General features: G+C 36.7%; 3 protein-coding genes across 3 annotated transcripts; 2 read left to right on the top strand and 1 right to left on the bottom strand.

The window, feature by feature from the left end:
• Positions 1 to 3110: 3110 nt before the first annotated feature.
• On the top strand, positions 3111 to 5705 carry K444DRAFT_537725 (carbohydrate-binding module family 50 protein; the record flags this gene model as incomplete). The annotated part of the gene is made up of 6 exons (XM_024875486.1): positions 3111 to 3229; positions 3407 to 3649; positions 3742 to 3913; positions 3969 to 3991; positions 4155 to 4224; positions 4413 to 5705. The coding sequence occupies 6 exons, from the start codon at positions 3111 to 3113 to the stop codon at positions 5703 to 5705; spliced, it is 1920 nt and encodes a 639-aa protein (XP_024732302.1).
• A 548-nt stretch (positions 5706 to 6253) lies between these two features.
• On the top strand, positions 6254 to 7325 carry K444DRAFT_666662 (uncharacterized protein). The gene is made up of 3 exons (XM_024887201.1): positions 6254 to 6684; positions 6768 to 6976; positions 7032 to 7325. Exons 1-3 carry the CDS (start codon positions 6273 to 6275, stop codon positions 7176 to 7178), a joined length of 768 nt encoding a protein of 255 aa, XP_024732303.1. The 5' UTR covers positions 6254 to 6272; the 3' UTR covers positions 7179 to 7325.
• K444DRAFT_666663 (uncharacterized protein) lies at positions 7316 to 9755 on the bottom strand. The gene has a single exon (XM_024887202.1). The coding sequence runs from the start codon at positions 9748 to 9750 to the stop codon at positions 7540 to 7542; it is 2211 nt and encodes a 736-aa protein (XP_024732304.1). The 5' UTR covers positions 9751 to 9755; the 3' UTR covers positions 7316 to 7539.
• Between the last annotated feature and the right edge of the window lie 11578 nt (positions 9756 to 21333).

Below are 21333 nucleotides of genomic sequence, written 5' to 3' on the forward strand. Positions count from 1 at the left end.
GCTAGAATAATTAGGCTTACCGTACGAGTTTTGGGAGGAAGCAGCTATATATGGGATTTATGCCTATAATTAATGCTACCTGCCCAAAATCGGTATGACTTCATATGAAGCATTCTATGGAGTTAAACCGGACGTTTCTAACCTACGGATATTCGGTTCCTTGGCGTATGTCTATATCCCCAAGGAAATAGCCTCATAATATAAGTATATAGCCAAGGCCTTTAGGGGCATTTTCACTGGCTATGGTGGTTCCGGATATCGTATTTGGAACCCGCGCAAGCAGATATTCGTTATTTCTAACCATTATACTATTAAAGAATACGTTAAGGAAGTGTGTCTCCTGAATCCAGTATTCCAGCTATACAGAAGACTGGTTAGTACTACTAAAGATTATAACGATACTTCTAGCAATAATACGTATGATCCCGATATAATTTATGGAGATACCATTATTATTAATACTGGAAATTAATAGCTTAATATTCCATTAGAAGATAATCGAGAAAATCACTCCGATATTAAAGGGAATACTGCTCAAAGCGCGTTACGTAACCAAATTAAGGATGCTTCTAGTCCAAGCGAAGCTCCTGAACCCCTATTGGGGAATAATAACCAAGAACCAGAACCGCCTGCAAGTGGTTCTAATTCAGGTTCTATAATTCAGGAGGCACCTATACCTCCCGAAATAGTTCTAGTCAGGGGTAAATTAATCCCTAGACGTCCGAAATTAACTAGAATTGCCGGGGAATAGCCTGATCCTCGTACTTTGCTAGTTATTAACCAGAACACCGAAGCTTCCAAAATTCCAACGTTAATTAATAAAGCTTTTACTAGTCCTAACGCCTATCTTTGGAAACCTTCTATTAGGAAAAAGCTATGATCCTATATACGTAATCATATGTGGGATCTAGTAATCAGAAAACACCAAAAAACTATCGGGTATCACTAGTTATTCAAAATCAAGGCTAACGGGTACTATAAATCAAGGCTAGTGGCACAAGGCTATACCCAATAATATGGTATAGATTACTTTGAAACCTTTGCTCCAGTAGCTAGGCTTTCTACTATATGCATTATATTAGCCTTAGCGGCTAAATATGGGCTCTATATTTAGTAAATGGACGTCCAAATAGCCTTCCTCTATAGGGAATTAGAAGAGGAGTACTATATGGAATAATCTCCTGGTTTTATTAAAGGTACTAACCTGATTTGCCGCCTATAAAAGAGCATTTACGGGTTAAAACAAGCCCCTAGGGTTTGGAATCAGGTAATTAATAGTTTTTTCCGTACCATTAGTTTCCTGAGATCGCTTTGTGATCTAGCCCTATATATATTCCAAGAGTACGAGGTTAATTAGCTACCTCTTCTAATTACTATTTATATAGACGATATAATTATCGTTAGTAAAAGTATGGCTCAAATTAACAAAATCAAGGAGTAACTCCATCAGAAATTCAATATAACTAATTTGGGAGAAATCAAAACGCTTCTAGGCATGGAAATCATTCGTTTTTAGGACGGTTTTGTATTCCTGTACCAAAATCGATATCTTACGGATATGCTCCAAAGGTATTAAATGGAAGGTTCCACCCCTATTTCCATACCAATAGCTCAAGCTACGGTTCCAAAAGGGGAAGATATTAATATTACAGAATATTAGAGTCATACGGGATCACTTATATGGCTATCCCTAGCATTAAGACCCGATTTTTGCTATGCCGCTAGGTATTTGGGACGTTCCAATTCCTGTCCTAAAGCCTCCCATAGCTCTATACAGAAGCGTATAATGCAATATATCAAGGGATCGCTTAATATAGGCATTCTATATGACGCTTTATCTAAAGAAGGACTTATTAGGTACTCAGATACCGATTATAGAGGCGATTTATAGGACCGTAAATCAACCTCCGGTATGGTTTTTACCCTATTTGGTAGAGTAATTAGCTAGGCCAGCACTAAACAGAAAACTATAGCAACTGCTACTATGGAAGCGAAGTATATCGCCCTTACTCCGGTAGTCAAAGAAGCCCTATGGCTAAAGTAACTGTTTGAAGAAATATCGATTCCTATGGGACCAATCGAGCTAAAAACGGACGCTCAGGGAGCTCTTGATTTAGCTATGAACGTACGATTTTCTCAGAAAACCAAGCATATCAATATCAGACATCATTTTATTAGGGACCATATTAATACCAAGGATATTGAGCTCAAGCATGTTCCTATACAGGAAATAACGGCCGATATTCTCACCAAACCATTGGCTAGACCCGCTTTTGAACTGCTACGTTCAAAGCTAGGTATTATTAGCCTTACTAACGTCAAACCTCGACTATAAGGAGGAGGCGTATTGAACTAGCTAGCTTGGCTAGTATCCTTTCCTTCCACTCCAGGTTCAACCACTAATTCAGTTCGTCCGATTATTGGGTATTACTTACGTACGAATACACTAATCGTTTATTAGTATCGCCATTCGATTACGTTCCTTAAACGTACGTTCAGGAATCAGATTGGTAAATCGTTCCCACCACCAAGTAAGTGCGGGGTAAATCACATGGTGGGGTGGAAATCAGGAATATAGCTAGGGAACCCATTCCCTCTGTTTTTTATGGAATCACTCTCCTGTATCTAGTCAAAACTAGTCATTCTACAGATTGTCAATCTCCAATATATCGATTTTCCACCGATAAATCGATCCCAGTTCAATACAGGCCCCCTTGCTAGTACGGACCATGTCTTGCCAGACAAAGGGATACCCTGCTACCTCGTGCCTCGTGCACATCTTTGAGAGTATCCTTGTGCTTTTTCTCAGCTGCAATCACCGGTTTTTTACGGATCTGGAGTTCTAGGCGTGAAAAGTTTTTCTGCAAAGAACTGACTCGGATGCGAGGGACAATTTTTGAACATGGGCTTTCAGGGGCAAGAGAGTTTACTGCTTGTATTGATCATAATCTTTGGCATCTTCTTTCTTTAAGCTTTGATTCCTTGGTTGCTCCTTTGTAGACCACGTTTAACCTAATTCTTTAAATTTTCCCTTCACTCTCATTCATTTCACAGGGACACGAAGTTTTCAATTCATCTTTCTTTTGGAAATGTTGAATAGGGCGCTGTACATGAGTGTATTGCTACTTACCAGTCATGCGGTTGCACAAAATTTTAGTTTGTATCCTACCGTGGATGAAGTCAGCCTGGCAACGGCACTCAACATCAGCAGTGACTGCTTAGAAGCACTGTGAGTTCTCTATTCCTTATGAGTCGATTGTAAGTGGAAGCATATAATCCTAGAAAGGTGGAGGGGGGGTGGGCCTGCCCGCTCAGCTACCGCTCACTTGATTTTCTTTACAATGCCAACTTCAGTGACATGAGTCAAGAATTTATAATATATTGCTGTTAGCTGACTTTTGAGCAGCAATACCACTCTACCTTGCGACCCAACCTTGTTTCAGATGGCCAGTTCGGTGGATAACTACTGGTGGCTTTCAGACGACCTTACCAATCTCTGCACAGATGCTTGCTTCGAGGCTGTTCAAGACTGGAACGACGATGTTGCAAATAGATGCGTTTTTGACAGCATTGTAGCATACAATAAAGTTGTTGATGCTGGATCCGTCGCCGGAAGGTTCTACGACGGTTTTCAAATTGCATGTCTCACGTCCGGGAAGTAAGTTGAAGTCAATATTAATCCCAGAACTGAACTATGTGGACAAATAATAAATCTATCAATAGTTATACGGACGCTGATAGCTCAAACGGAGATGAGGATATAACTTACTGTTTGCTGGACAGCCAAGACTGGGTGGGTAGCGATGTTATTCGACCTGACTGCACGGTAGACCCTACCGATCCGTCTTGTACTGATCCAGCAGATATGAGCCCCGATAACGAGCGTCTTGCAAATCTGTATGCAGACGATGTGGTAAGAAATACCAGTAACATATCCTACCATGATCCATGCTAATTATAAACTCAAGCTTTGTAGTGACTGTTTTGTACAGTGAGTGTTTCTAGCACGCTCCTCTCGTCTCCCAAATCTCTCCTTTGAGGTACTATGATTGCCATGTCTTTTGAGTTGAGGCATACCTCTAGCTTCGGGAAACCAAAGTTAATGTTCTACCCTCCAACTCGGTGGAACAATATTGACTCGCATATTTTGAAAGGTTGATGTATCAGAGATTGATCTCGCCATATCTGCCGGACCATGACTACTCGGACTATCTCATCGAGCAAGTACGTATATGGGGAGGAGATTTTTCCCTATTTCAGACTGTCTCAGGAGGAAAGCGTGGATCACACGTTGCTTTCAAGACATTCCGTTTGAGGAAGTCTTCCAAACCTATCCTAATCCGTCCGCGTTCCTCCAGATTCCTCCTAAACCCTTCCAAATGAGGCAAAAACTGACTCTCTACTCCGTGTAGTACCAAGATATTCTAGATGTTTGCAATTACACCGACAACATGCCTGAGCTAGTCATCAGAGCTCCGCCTGTCTATCTTGATGCAACTCCCCCGCCACTCAATCTCAGCAGTTTTGCCCCCAATACAACGTGTACTGGTCAGACGATTGTGAAAAGCACTCTCGACCCCAACGCAAATTGCAACACAATCTCGCAGGCATTCAATGCAGCAACTGGCGACGTTCAAGCAGCGACTGGAAGCCCCAATTGCACCATCACGCATTCGTCATTCTGCTTGCCAGAGCCCTGCGCTCTTGAGCAAGTTCCTTCCAATGCAAGCTGCGATTCATTAGCAGCATCGTTCTCAACTGCCAATCTCACCGTCAGCACGGTTCAGCTTTTGACCTGGAATCCCAATATCAACGGGCTTTGCGATAGCCTCACCCCGGGCGACTATGTTTGTGCCGGCGCACCAGGAGGTTCGTATATCCCCCCAACTCTTCCTCCCGGAAACTCAAGCGATGCTGGACAGCAACGCGGAGGCGACGGTGGCACTCCTACTAATCCCGCGGGGCCAATTTCCACCGCAGAAGTGCCATCGCCAATCCAGACTGGTATTGTCGTCGGATGCACCAAGTTCACAAAAGCGGTCTCTGGCGACTTGTGCTATCAATTCGCTTCGGATAACAATATCACAACCACTGAGCTCTACGCATGGAATACGATCCTTGGGAGCGATGGCAGCAACTGTAGGACCGAATTTCAAGCTGGTTACTACTATTGCATTACAGGCCCATCAGTGAGTGCGACTAGCACCAGCAGCGCTCCGACAGCATCATCTTCCTGTGCTGGAGGAACAGCACCACCAGAGCAGACTCAGGCAGGTATCGCATGTAATTGTGACAAGTGGGCGGAACAGACCGACGGGGTGTATTGTGCCGATATGGCAAGCGCAGCTGGGATTACTTTGGCCCAGCTCTACGCACTGAATCCAGCTTTGAATGGCGATTGCTCTGGACTGTGGGGTGGATATGCATACTGCATTGGTCCGGTTCCTACTGCAACGGCTACGATATCATCGACTGCTCCAACATCAACTTGTGCTGGAGGGACTGCACCGCCAGAGCAGACGCAGGCGGGGATTTCTTGTAAATGCAATAAATGGGTAGAGCAAACGAGTGGAGTGTATTGTGCTGATATAGCAACTGCGGCTGGGATAACTTTGCAGACTCTTTACAGTCTTAATCCGGCGTTAAATGGAGACTGCTCTGGCTTGTGGGCAGGATATGCTTATTGCATTGGACTTGCCGCTTAAGGGCTAAGGATGCGGATGCCAGGGGAAGAATAATATTAATGAATGTAACATACTGCACCACGTCTATGGAATCGTGTGACCTAAAACAGTCATCTGAAATGCCAGCAATTCAATCTTTAGAGATTGACAAAGCTTTCAACCTTGGTTTGATAATGAAATGACAAATATATTTCAAGCAAAGGGGCATTCCCAATGCGCCTTACGAGCCTACTGAGATAAGTCTGAGTTTTCAGGCTTTTCGCTACCCTAAAGGAATGCTAAAGCCGAAATTTGAATTTTCAGATCGACTCGGACTTCATCGAACGAGTTTAGATAATCAACGTTGAGTTTCTTTAAGAGTGGGATTCCAAATTTAAACGATTTTGATTTGTAATAATTGAGCAAAGTTTAAGTAAAGTAGTCGATTTTCGTGTTTATCGCTTGAAAATGGCCCGAAAAGCAGCCTGAAAACTCAGACTTATCTCAGTAGGCTCGTTAGCGAGACGCTAGCGATAATACCCGGGCATATGTGTTTCGACCAGCCATCCTCGTCTCCTCTTGTAAACAACACCAAAGTGAAGAAGCACCATGTCAGGAAAAACACCCTATTCCCGCGATGAAACTGTATCAGCCATCAAATCATTCTATGAATTTCTCACCACACTTCCAGGTCTTTTGCCGTCAGCAATCCAAGACGCACCGCCAAACGGCTGGCCTGAAATCGACTCGAACACCTTGGCACCGCTGAAAAAGAACGAAGCCGTCATCGACCTCCTCCGTCATATTCCATACATTGACAACAACAATTCCAGAGGGACCGTTGAAATCGCCTATAAAACCTTGGCGCTTCAGTTCAACAGGCCAGCCAAAAAGAGACCTATCGATTTCAGCAAATTAGAAGGCAGTTATATTCCTGTCGGCTGTGAGTTACCAGAACACGTGGTCGCGTTGACGAAGGGTGGCGAGTATGGGAGTTGGCTGTTGCTCGATACTCAAGAAGGTAAGTTGCTCCAAATATATATATATATTTTACCAAAAAAATCTACAGCCTCGAAGATGTGATATATAAGGCTGACAATGCAGGCACTGTCACGGATTATATCATGATGGAGCGCCCAGAGCGTGACTATCCACCCCTGGATGATCCAGAAAATTGGCGTGCATATCACACACTTCCCATTGTGGAGTTTTTCGAGCTCTGGAAGGAGAAGTATCGCTCCCTCGAATGGGTTGTTCTTCCTGAAAAGGGGCATGAGGATGGGGTGTACATTCAGCCAAGAAAAGAAATAGACGTGAGTAACAGCAGATCAACATGAAAATAATAATTACTGACGATTTATATTGCAGGAGATTCGAGACATCTATCGTGCGCATGGCTGGCCATCTTCATTTCGTTTTCAGGAATGCAAGGATAAATTGTTGAAGCTGGAGGAGAAACGCCGGGAGGAATTTTTGAATCAGGTTCGAGGTCAATATTATTCGCCTCCGGAATAGGTGAAATCAAGGAGCTCGAGATGAAGTTCGGTGATTTGATGAGGGAGAAAGATCCACTAACCGCTTCAATAAAATGACAATGATTCGTCTCAGAAACTTGAGATCATATTTTCAAAACAGAGTAGGTATCTTGTTTTGCAAATCGAGCAGATTGACCTTAAATTCACTAGCCATCTTCTTTTTTAAGTCAAGTAGATTGACCCTAGATTCCCTGACCGTCTTCTTTCTAAATCTAGCAGATTGCCCCCAGATTCACATTTATCGTATCTTATCCTCAACACATCTATTTGACCTTGACCAGACAGCGAGATAATAGCATCACCTCGGATACTCATTCTACCTAAACCCAAGCACCCACATTCTAATTTACACACCACAATTGGTTGATCGGCAACTTAGTTGCAGAAAAACCCCCTTCAGCTAAATCCGTCGGCCTTTTCGTGGTCGCTCCGGCCTCTTCCATCTGCATTTCTCGACCCCTACCATGATCAACAAGCTCGACGGCAATCAAATGTTCGTCTCGCTTTTTCACTCTCGCTACGACGCATCTCTGAGTGGCCTTTCCTCCGGATTCAGAAACCAGTGGCCTAAGAGCGATAATCGCAAACATACCCGCACCTTGAGACCAAATGTCCACTTTCGTGGAGGACTGATAAGTGTAGCTCTTGTTTTCCTGGTCTTTAAACACCAGTTTGCCAGAAATTTCATTTTCTAAATGTATCAGAAAGCCTGGAAATCTGACCTCGAGTCCATCTTCTGTCACAGTGCCTGCTTCTGTACGAGACTCTTGAAAGCCGTCGGGATCAAGAAATGTTTCTGGGGCCCACCCAAATCCCGAAATCTTGAGCTTCGGAGTTGTGCTGAAGATGATGCAGCTATCGATATATGACAGCAACTTCCAGATGACTGACATTGCGAGTTGACTGTCCTTTCCTGCTTGGAGGACCTGTTCGATATCGAGGCTAAGAGTGTTGGCTATGCATATGGCTTCGTCAGACTTCACAGTAGTCGAGCGGTACTGCATCGCCCGGTAGATAACGTTAGAGGCCATTTTGCTGGAAACTTCCGGGTTGAAGAGATTTCTGTTGAAAACCGAGCTCGTTAGAGTGAAGTTGGTAAGCAGATTTCTGGCCACTGTGTCCCCAGTGTCCACCACGTCTCTGAATCTCTTATACACATCAAAATAGTCGACCGGACCATCACTGAACTGTAGGAACAGCTCGTTTGCAAAGCTGCCTTCCTGAAGTGTCCAAAGCCGGTGCATCCACCGAGAGCACTCAAGTCTGAGAAGAATCTCTTGTTTAGATGTCTCCCGGAAAACTCCTCTCTGGAGATAGGAATCCAGGACTATAACCGAGCTGGCCTCTTTATACGTCTGCTGAAGCATCTTTATGCCAAGAGTCTGCGCTTCTGGTGGATGAGTTGGGCAGCATATAGTATCAATCCAGAACGGTGTTAGCGGCTTACTGAATGGAACAAATGAGATCGTCAGAGCGCCTGAACCGATACGGCGAGTTGCTCGGGCACGTTCGATTCCTGAAGCTAGTTTTTGCAGCCGATCAAGTTTGCACACCCTTAGCCGGTTTGAATGGGGGTTTCCGAGTCCATCCGACCAGACGTGCGAGAAGGCAATGTACTGCCGCACCTCATTCGACGACTTGATGGCGACATTGAGTTTGGCGGGGTTTGAAAGTCCTGCTAGAGATTCCCACATTTCGCCATCATTTGCTACCAGAATGGCAGGCAAGTTCCCTCCGAGCAATATATCATGCGCTTTGTTGACGTCTAGCTCAAACCATGGACATTCGCAACCATCGGCAACGTGCCCAGGCTCCGGATATGTCTTCATATTCGAGTACACCTCCAACATTCTGCAATTTTTTTCGCCACACTCAGCATGCTGATACCGAGGGTTTGGGGGCTCCAGCTGAACAGAGGCAAGAATCATGTCGAGATTCTCGGAGATCGAAATCATTTCGGACGGGCACCATCCGTGGCTGCGCAGCCTCTTCTTGATAGGGTCTATCAATACACCAGGCCATGAATATCCAGACCAGTAGCCTGATGGTATCTTTTCAGAGGATCCACTCAGAGGTCGAATTGTCCCCGAGAGGAAGTTGACAAGAATAGCTACGCCCATCAAGACTTGCGTATCAGCCGCAGGCGGCTCGCAAGCCAAGGATACGACTTGAAAGGCTCGGTCGAAACACGCCAATAGGTGTCGGGGTCGTTCCTCTTTGTCTTGTCGTGCATCCCAGTGGCTCTTTGTGGCTACCGCAAGATTTTTGGTGCAAAGAACAATCTCCTGGGCGTCATTGACAGAGGTCCAGTCCTTGTCATTCGTATAATCCTCCTCCAGAAACTCGTGCAAGAGCCCGAAAAAGAGCCAGGTCTGAAGGACTGCCGCCTGAGAAGCTGGTGTGTCGCTCTCCTGGAGAATGGCATCCTGGCTTTCAAAGCCTTTGCGATTGGGATAGGTCAAGAACGGCCCTTTGTCATACTCCTCAACCCCTACGTAGGGAAACTCGATTGGAGTGCCAACGGCATTGTAAGGACGTGGAATGTGATCCATTTCAGATGACGATTTATAAGAGAAATGTTCTTTCCAATCTCAATGAGATGCGGGTCGATATATAAGTTAAAATGAACCTGCACAGCCTAGTCCCGTAGGCGAGTGCTTTTTCAGCTCACCGAAATGTCTCCGTATTTGATTGGAACACACTCATGGCCACAGGTGAGGCCGCGCTTGGCTACGTGGCACTGCTTCACATGCCGCCTATTCCTGCAAGGCTCTCCAATTACATCTCTGTTGTCAGTTACACTTTGTCATTCAGAAAGCCGATTTGACTTTGAGGCCTTAGAATTGTTTGAGTAGGCGCTGCACTTCTACTGAGGCCCACAGCTAGCTAGCGGACAAATCCGAGAAGCGAAAAGTGATTTTCTGATTTTCTGATTTTCGCACTGGCGCCCCGCACACCCCCCTCCTCCCCAAGGCAGAATTCCTAATTAGGGGTATAGTACCCATACGTGACTTTCGGCTTAGATAACGCAATAATAGTAAGGCTGCTTGCTTGTCTAATTAACGAAGTGAGAGCCTATACTACCGTGTGAAATCGTGCCAAAATTAGGCCGGATAGTATAATATAAAATTAAGTATTTATTACAAATTACTATAGTCAGGTTGTTGAATTGGTACTAGCTTACTAGTCCTTCCAGTACCAGGTTCAACTACTAATATTAGCTTCGCCACTCTCATTTATAATGGTTTACTATGGAAGCCTATGGAATAGCTCACTATGGAAGCTCAGGGAACGCTCACTAATATATATGAGTCATCTGATTTATAATATACTAGAGGAAATCGCCACCCACTAGTTGGTATATAAGAACTATACTTTAGATTCCTCCTCTCCTTTTTTACTCTTCACTCTCCTGTATCTAGTCATTTTACAGATTATTAATCTCTAATATATCGATTTTCCATTAATAAATCGATCACTTTCTAATAGGTTCTGAGCCCGGCTAGTGCTTTACTAAGCGATCCAAGCGTCACTTGACCTTAGCACTTACTTGTCTATTCCAAAACCATTACCAAAATTTATCAAAATCGTTAATTTTGGTAAATTATACCCATTAGTTTGGCTTCGCGTTAGCAGAATTCGCCAAAAACACAGCCATTTTCGGTCAGAAATTCTCCGCAAAATCCAATATGCCGGATTCCAAAAAATTAACCCATATTACCTACAAAGGTACCAAAATCGAGCCTCTCTCGGACGATAACATCTACTCCTAGATAGACGATGCTATGAACCTCTTTATAGTCAAAGATCTATAGCAATTTGTCGATCCTGATCAAGCTCCTGCCCTTATTTCGTCCCAAAAGGACGATAAATCGATTGCTCGTCAATTAGCAATTGCCAGAGCGGTACTAAGTTTACTTATTACCCACGATACCTGGCAATAATTCAAGGAAATTAAGCTCGTACACCTGGTTTGGAGCGAGATTCAAGTCAAAGCTGAATAGCTAAAAGCTTAAAAGGAAGCCCTATACCTTTAATAAATGGAAACTATTACATTTGATAGTACCAAGGGAATGGATGACTTCATTAACCGCATTAGTTGCAAAGTAGCTGAAATTAAGGGGGTAAATGGGTCGATTTCGAATGTTTCTGTATCCGGATACCTGATTCGTGGCCTCCCAAAGGAATATGACTTATATAAGCCCCTCCTGAATTCTATTAGAGCTGACGTCGATAAATTAAAGCTGGAATTACTCAAAGCGGACGCTTCTACTAAGGAAGAGAAGCTTAGGGCTAAACCTCCCGCTTTCAACCCAGATACCACTCCAAAGGCACTAGCTATCCAAGGGAGTGGAGAAAATCAGTCGAATAAGCCGAAGCGGGGAAGGGATCCAAATGCCTATTATATGTTCTATAAATTCAAAGGATACGATATTAAAGACTATACTACGTATAAATTGGCCCAGGATTACTTTAATTCCAATGGAAAGGACTCTAATTCCACTAATCAGGAGGCGCTATTAGCTTTATTAACTGTCTATAAAAAAGCTTATACTGCCAAAAAATCAACTACTAGAAAATCGATATTTAGTGCCCTATTTAGTAGCTAATTACTCGACGACGATTTTACGAATATCTGGTATATTAATTCGGGCGCTACGGACTATTTTACGGGAAGTAAAAGCTCCTTTATTACCTACGAAGATGTGGAACCGTTCCCTATTACTCTTGGTAATAAATCTATGATTCTTATTAAGGGTAAGGGAACTATTATTTTGTTAATTACTCCTGAGCTAAAAGTATAGCTAAATAACGTACTATATAGCCCCTAATTCCGAAATACGTCATTATTATCGATTCCCAAAATTACCCAAGCTAGAGGAAGCGTTAATTTTTCCACTGGGAAAGCTTATATTATCGATAATAGAACGACCATAGTAACCGGTATATATAAACTATTCACTGGGTTATATTAGCTTGACTAATTTGGTTTAGGGCATGCCCTAAAATCGTTAAAATCAGACGCGCTAGCCTCCCTGGAAACCTGGTACCAGAGATATGGCTACCTGAATGCGAAGTATATTCTGGAATCGGTAAACCATATTAATGGACTTTAATTCAAAAATCAAAACCCATTCGACTATAATCCCTGTAATATAAGCAAAATCACTAGGGCTAGTATGAGCGATTTATACCCTGAAAAACTGCTTTCAGGGGAGTATATCGCAATTAATATGTGGGGGCTATTAAGGGTAGCCTCCCTTAGCGGAAATACTTATATGCTATCTACTATTTGCAAGGGATCTAAATATTGCATGGCAGTATATAATTCGGACAGAAAGAGCTATTTTACCGATCTCTAAGACCAGGTTATCTTCTCTAAAACCCAAACTAGGAATAAAGTCAAATGCCTATATCTTAATAATGCTCCGGAATTTGTATCGGGCCAAGTCAAGGAATAGTGCAAATTAAAGGGTATTCGCTTGGAACTAATTATTACCTATATACCTGAACAGAATGGTATTTCTGAACGCAGTATACGTATAATTATCGAATCAGAGTATACGGAGCTAGAATAATCGGGCTTACCGTACGAGTTTTGGAAGGAAGTAGCTATATATGGGATTTATGCCTATAATCGGTGCTACCTATCCAAAATTAGTATGACTTCGTACGAAGCGTTCTATGGGGCTAAACCGGACGTTTCTAATTTACGTATATTTGGTTCCTTAGCATATATTTATATACCTAAGGAAATAGCTTTATGGTACAAGCATATGGCCAAGGCCTTTAAGGGCATTTTCACTGGCTATAGTAGTTCCGGATATCGAATTTGGAACCTATGCAAGCGTATATTCGTTATTTCCAACTATTATACCATTAAAGAACACGTCAAGGGAGTTTTACTCCTAAATCCAGTGTCCTAGCTATATAGAAGACTAGTGGGAACTGCTGCAGAATCTGATAATGGTTCCACCGATAATTCGGATAACCCCGATACAGATTACGGAGATACCATTATTATTAATACTGGAAATTAATAGCTTAACGATCTATCAGAAAATAATAGAGGAAATCACTCCGATATAGAAGGGGGTACTGCTGAAAACGCATTACGTAAGGTAATTCCGGGTACTCCTGACCTAAGCGAGCCCCCTGAACTACCTTCTGGGGAGAACCAAGAACCTGTAGTACCTATAGGTGCTTCTGAACAGGGTTCTACGAATTAGGAGGCGCCCGAAATGGTTAGTTTTAGGGGTAAACTACTCTCTAGACGTCCGAAATCGACTAGAATTACCGGGGAATCAGTGGATTACCGTGCTTTACTAGTTACTAACCAGAATATAGAAGCTTCCAAAATTCCATTATTAATTAAAGAAGCTCTCTCTGGTCCAGATGCTTATCTCTGGAAACCTTTGATTAAGAAGGAGCTAGATTCCTATTTACGGAACCATACCTGGGATCTAGTAGTACGAAAATACCAAAAAACTATTAGATGCCACTGGATCTTCAAAATCAAGTCTGATAGACGCTATAAATCTAGACTCGTAGTATAAGGATATACGCAAGAATATGGCATAGATTACTTTGAAACCTTTGCACTAGTTACTAGACTTTCTATTATTTGAATTATATTAGCCCTAGTGGCTAAATATAGGCTATATATCTAATAAATAGATATCTAAATAGCATTCCTTTATAGAGAATTAGAAGAGAAGTACTATATGGAATAACCCCCTGGTTTTATTAAAGGAACGAACCTTATTTGCCGTCTATAGAAGAGTATTTATGGCCTGAAACAAGCCCCTAGGGTTTGGTATCAGGTAATTAATCGATTTTTCTATTCTATTGGGTTCTAGTAATTACTTAGTAACCTAGTGCTTTATATTTATTAGAAGTACGAGGCTAATTAGCTACCTCTCCTAATCGCTATTTACATAGATAATATGATTATTATTAGTAAAAACATGACTCATATTAATAGTATTAAAGCTTAATTATATTAGAAATTTGATATAACCAATATAGGAGAAATCAAAATGCTTCTGGGTATGAAAATCATACGTTTTCAGGACGGTTTGGTGTTTTTATACTAAAATCGATATCTTATGGATATGCTCCTAAGGTATAAAATGGAAGGTTGCATACCTATTACCACTCTAATAGCCGAACCTATAGTACCTAATGGAATCGATATTAATATTACGGAATATTAAAGTCGAACTGGATCACTTATATGGCCTTCTTTAGCTTTAAGATCCGATTTCTGCTTCGCCGCAGGCTATTTAGGACGTTCTAATTCATATTCTAAAGCTTTGCATGGTACCGTATAGAAGCATATAATGCGATATATTAAGGGATTGCTTAATATGGGCATTTTATATAGTGCTTCGTCTAATAAAGGGCTCATTAGGTACTCAGATGCCGATTATGGAGGCGATTTACAGGATCGCAAATTAACTTCCGGTATGGTTTTTACCCTATTTAGTGGTTCTATTAGCTGGGCTAGTACCAAGCAAAAAACTGTTGCTATAGCCACTATTATAGCTGAATATGTCGCCCTAACGCCAGTAATTAAAGAAGCTTTATGGCTAAAGTAACTATTTGAGGAAATATTGATTCCTATAGGCTTAATCGAGGTAAAAACGGACGCTTAGGGAGCTATGGATCTAGCTATGAACGCCCGATTTTCGCAAAAAACCAAGCATATTAATATTAGATATTATTTTATTAGGGATCATATTAATACCAAGGAAATTGATCTTAAGTACGTACCTATAAGGGAAATGACGGCCGATATTCTCACTAAACCACTCCCTAGACCGGCTTTCGAACTACTATGATTAAAGCTAGGGCTTATTAGCCTTACTAACGTCGAACCTCGACTGTAAGGAGGAGGCATATTGAATTGGTACTAGCTTACTAGTCCTTCTAGTACCAGGTTTAACTACTAATATTAGCTTCGCTACTCTCATTTATAATGGTTTACTATGGAAGCCTATGGAATAGCTTACTATGGAAGCTCAGGGAACGCTTACTAATATATATGAGTTATCTGATTTATAATATACTAGAGGAAATCGCCACCCACTAGTTAGTATATAAGAACTATACTTTAGATTCCTCCTCTCCTTTTTTACTCTTTACTCTCCTGTATCTAGTCATTTTACAGATTATTAACCTCTAATATATCGATTTTCCATTAATAAATCAATTACTTTCCAATACAGGTGACTACAGGCTATAAGCCCTTCTAGGATAATGCTATTAACAGGATCTAATAACTTCCTCAATATTCCCGAGGTTAGAAATAAGAAAATTAAACTATTAAAATAACTAAGAAGCCGGCTAATATGGGAGGGAAACTGCGACAAGACAAAAACCCACATAAAGTATACCAGAGTACAAAACGTAACTTAATAGCAAAACAATAATTCAAAAGTATAAATAGTAAAGCATAAATAGTATATAGTATATAAAAGCTTAATTAATTAAATACTCATAAAGGATTTTTTTCTAAGTCTATAGAAAAACCAGCTTTCTTATATGATTTCCGCAAGTCACATATAAAAGGCCGCGGCGGATTATATAACTAATTCTGATTAGTATATATAGAACTACTTTTAGGAACTGGCCTATACCAGGAATTATAATTACTAATACCTATAAAACCGGATTACTTTATTAGTATTTTATATATAACGGATCCAAAACAAGATATATAGGTTTATAAACTTATAAAATATCTATAAGATTAGAAAAGACAGATCTAGGCCTAATATAGTAGCCGGCAAGCTATTTAGACTATATATAAGGCCTCTAGATAAGGTATAGTACTAGGGTTATCCTATAAATATAGAGCTTTATAATATAATCCTTAATAATTATTTAGTTTAGAATAAGTAATATAACCTTATATAGTTCTATATAAATAGTTTACTTATATACTAATATAGATATTAATGAGTTTTTATTAAGAGAAATACTAGAGTAGTACTATTAGAAACTTATATCTTATAGTATAAATATAGCTAATATTTATATAGGAAATACTAATAGAAATAGTAACTAACTATATATTTAAGCTTATTACTAGCTCTAATATATAGTTCGGATATATATAGCCTTAGGGCAGCTACTAATATTAGGAGAGTCCGAAAAGCTAACTAGTAAATATAATATTATTATTATATAAAATAGAATTCTTAAGTAAGTTATCCTAATAAATATAGAATATATAAATAATATATAGACTAGAAGAATACTTATATAGTTCCTAATAATTTAGGACTTTATCTAGAAATGACCCTTTATTAGTAATACTTCTAATAATATAAGGTAATTAAATAAGCTAATTATAGAATAATTAGATATATTAAGATAAGTATTATTTATTATTAAATATATTATTTTTAAAACTTTTTTCTTATTTTTAAGAGTAATACTAATAGAATTATTAAGTTTATTTACTATATAAATATTTTATATTTTTAAATTCTTATTTCTTAAAATAGTACTACTATTTCTTAAAACCTATTCTAATACTATATATTTTATAGCCAAATACTAATATAGTAATATCTAATATTATGAATTCTATTAATTTACTAATAATAAATATAATATAGAAACTATTACTTTACTTGCCTAGAATAGTAATACTAGTAGACTTAAATCTTATAGCTCTGGAATTCCGTCTATATCTGCCTTCTTTTTTATATCTGGAATACTTTAGATCTTTAGCTTTTTTTAGTATTCTTATTTTATATCTTTTTTTCCAGGAATATCTATTATATCTATTTCTCTAATTATTATTACTATATAGCCGCCAGATACTAGTTCTGCTTTATTTCAGGCTTTTTCTATTCTAATAGCCCTATAACTACTTCCTTTTATATTTTCTTTTATTATAAGCTATATTACTTAACCTAATTACTTTTCTAATAGTACTTATACTACTATATAAGCTTAACGGGCTATAAATACAAGAGTTACTCAGGCTACTATCCAGGCTATAGCTTCTTATACCGGTAATAGGTTACCTAGAGCCCTTTAAGGTTTTATAAATCAAAATATAGCCGGATTTAGTCTTATAAAATTACAGACTATAGTTTTATAGCTAGTTCTCTATAAGTAGATATTTAATAATATAAAGAATTAGAGAGCTAAGTAAAGAACTATCTAATTTTTTAAAGAAGTTAGTAGTAAGTTTTCTCTTATTTCTTTTACTAGATTCTCTATATAAATTCTAATAAATGTTTTTTAATAAATAGCTTTTAATTTAAAATAAATAATCGAGTCTTTTCTACTTTTTCTAATATAGTTTCTTAGTAGCTATTTCCTTATTTCTCTTTCTATATTAGTAGACTTACCTACTATTATTAATTTATTAATAATATAAATAAACTAGTATTCTATACTAGTTTTAATAATAAAAGAGCTTAGGAACTTATAGTCTTACTAGGTTCTATTTAAACTATCTTTAATTTTTCTTATTATAATATATATCTGGGCCCTAAAAATATCTAAATAATTTTCCTTATTTTATATTAGAATAAGACTTTATATAAAGATATTTATCTTAAAATTATTTATAAAGAGCTAGAAAATACTTAGAAGAAGACTCTATATAAAGATTTTCGTTTTAAAGTTATTTATAAAAAGCTAGAAAATACTTAGAAAGTATAATAACTTAAGGAAATTAAATAATAGACTAAGGAGGCCTAGAGAGCCCAGGAAAGTATTATCTATTAATATAGGTATGAGATTTTAAGAGTAAGAAGAAATCTAATAAACTAGTAAGTAAATAAAGGTATATATATAATTCTTTCTTTTAATTCTGATTCTTATTCTTTATTTCTTCTATAAACCCTTTTTTGTTTTTAGGTTTAATTAACTTATATATATTAGGATTCTTCTTTATTTATTAATTTCTAGGAGCCGTAAGATAATACAAAAAGTATTACTAAAAGTATTACTAAAGCTAATTCTAATAGTAATAATAATAATAATAGTAGTAGGCTATTAGATCCTCTTTTAATTTTACTATTCTCTTTTCTAGTAAAAGGAACTATAATTAATCTTATAGATTATATAAGTATTATTTTATAATAACGGGTATATTAGAGATATAAATATATTACTTCTTTTTCTTATTAAATATAGAAAATTAATGGGTATAATATTTTTAGCTTTATAAGTAAAACCCAAAGTACCCGGGCTATTATTAGTATTTTGCCTATTACTTTAGATAGAAGTCTAACTATTATTATTAAATTCCCTAGGCTAATTAATCTTATTTTTTCTAAGTAAATCTATTATATAAGGTCTAATAAATTATATATAAATATTTATAAAGATTAAGGTAATTAAGAAAAAATAGGCCTAATATCTAATATATTTTTTCTTATATCTTATAATTAGCTTAGTATTATTTTGGGTCTTATTTCCTTATAAATATATATATACTTGAAATTTATAATTAATACTTTAAAGTAATACTTTTTAATTAGTTCTTATATAATTTAAAAATTAGGCTACTAAATTTAATACTTTTATAATATTTAAATTTACTTAAGTTTATAAAGTTTTATAATTATTAGGGCCTTTATAATTCTTTGCCTTTTGAGTTTAATACCTAAATAGTATTATATATTTTACCTTTAGTATAGAGAAGGCTCCTAAAAGTCTAAGGTTATAAAGGGATTTTTATATTAAGAATATATTAAGAATATATTATATTATAATAATAAAATTACAGGTATTTATATATAAATATATAATATATTAGACTAGCTATATTAAAAACCATATTATATCTATATATAAAGTTATTAATTACTTTATATTAATACCGGACCTATATAATTATATAACTTTATATAATTAGCTAGCTATAAAAAAGCCCCAAAGCCCGAAACTTATAAAAAGTCTTAAGAGCTTTAAGGCTTCCGGATTATTATTAGTATCTAATACTTTTTGGGAAAAAAATATAATATGTTTTATAATAGGTAATCTATTATAGACTACTTAACTTTTAAATTAAGTAGGAAATCTGAAGGCCGGATTTATAATTTAAGTCTTATTAAGGTTATTAAAGTTTTTACTAGCTAGTATTATAGATTTAATAAAAATATTACGGGAATTCTATAGGTTCTATTCTAATCTATTTAGAAATCATATATAATATATTTCCTTATTTATTCTAATATTTATATATAATTCCTAAGAGCCGAATTATTACCTAAAAGGGAAATAAGAAGACTAGACTAATATCTTTAAAAACCAAGGCCTTAATAAATCTATTTAGAAAAGCTTACTAATTCTTCTAAAAATAATCCAAGAAAAGTTTGAGTTTATTATATATTATAACTTATATAACTAAGAATAAGAACTACTTTAATAGGCCAGAAAAAGTTTCTTATATAGCTTACTTATATAACTAGAAATAGGAACTTGAATTTATTATATAAAATTACCTATATATAGAGACTTCTACTATAAACTTCTTATTTAAATTAATTAGTTAAATCTATTTTTAATACTAAGTCTTTATTAAGGCAACTTTCTATTTCTAGAGGCTTTAGATAAAATAGCTAATAAGTTTCTTAGCTATTAGCTAAGACTTATTAGCTAGAAAATCTATAAATAGTAAATAAGATTATAAAGTAAAACTTCCCTAATTATAATATTAAGATATTTTATTATAATATAAAGTAATTAGATATAAAAGCCCTATTAAATATAATATATCTTAAATTATAAGTTTATAAAATAGATATAGGAAGTTTTAGTATTTAACTAGTATTATAGTCTAGCCCAAAGGTATCTATTATTTTTTATATCTAATTTAATAGAAATAAGAAGTATTTATATTTTAACTTAAGAAATAATTAGAACTTTTATATAAACTTAGGGTAGTAGTTTATTTTATAAAGAAAGAATAAACCAGAAATACTTATATTATATTAATCTTTAGGAAAAGTTATAATAAATACTATAATTCCTGAAATACTTTTAAGAAAGCTTTCCCGAACCAAAATAGGCTAGTTTATAATTCCGAAAGATCTATAAGAGTCTTATATATCCGAGAGTATAAGTATTTAAAATAAATATTATTTGAGTTCTAACTTATAATAAAAGAAAAGTAAAGTATATAAAATAAAATATATAAAGTAAAAGTAAAATAAAATATCCGGATATTTAATAAATAGAAAGCCTAACTATAGGTTATAAGAACTAGTATTAACTAGATATATATATAATAATATTAAAGAAGAAATAAAGTAAGGGAAATTAAAAAGTAAGTTAGTATATATTTTATAAAAGTAAACGGGGAAATATCTAAATAGCCTAAAGATAAGAAGTATATATTAAAGAAGTCAAGATTAGAGAAAGAAGAACTATTTTCTATAAGAATAAGTTAGTATATATTTTAAGATAAAGAATAGGGATACTTAGTAATAGCCTAAAAGCTTTTATAAGTATTAAAGAAAGAAAGAAGATATTAAAGTTCAGAGAAATCTAAATAGGAGTTAGCCTCTTTTTTAGAAGTTCGAGAAAAGATATTCCTAAAGGGCCTAAAGATATAAGAGGTATTAGAAAAGAAAAGAAGATATTAAAGTTTAGAGAGATCTAAATAGGAGTTAGCTTCTTTTTTAGAAGTTTAAAAGAGGATATTTCTAAAGGGCCCAAAGATATAAGAGATATTAGAAAAGAAGAGGAAGTATTAAAGTTCAGAGAAATCTAAATAGGAATTAGTCTCTTTTTTAGAAGTTCGAGAGAGGGTACTCCCAAAGGGCCTAAAGGTATAAGAGGTATTAGAAAAGGAAAGAAGAAAATATTAGAGAAGGGGAGAAGGAATCTAAAATTTAGCTTTCTAAAGAGCAAGTAGGTTAAAGACTTATAGTATAGGAGTTCTAGATAAAAGTAATCCGGAAATAGTAGTTAGATACTAGCTTTTGGTATTATTAGTAGAAGTATTAAAGAAGGAGGGGTTTAGAAGAGGGATTTGGAGAAGAGATTTAGAGGGGTTCAGAGAAGGAAAGAAAGGTTATAAGGTAGTTAGATATTAGCTCTTAGTATTAATAAAAGAAGTATTAAAGGAGAAGGAATTCGGAAAAGGGATTTGAAAC

Source organism: Hyaloscypha bicolor (assembly GCF_002865645.1).
Source record: "Hyaloscypha bicolor E unplaced genomic scaffold K444scaffold_125, whole genome shotgun sequence".
Lineage (NCBI taxonomy): Eukaryota > Fungi > Ascomycota > Leotiomycetes > Helotiales > Hyaloscyphaceae > Hyaloscypha > Hyaloscypha bicolor.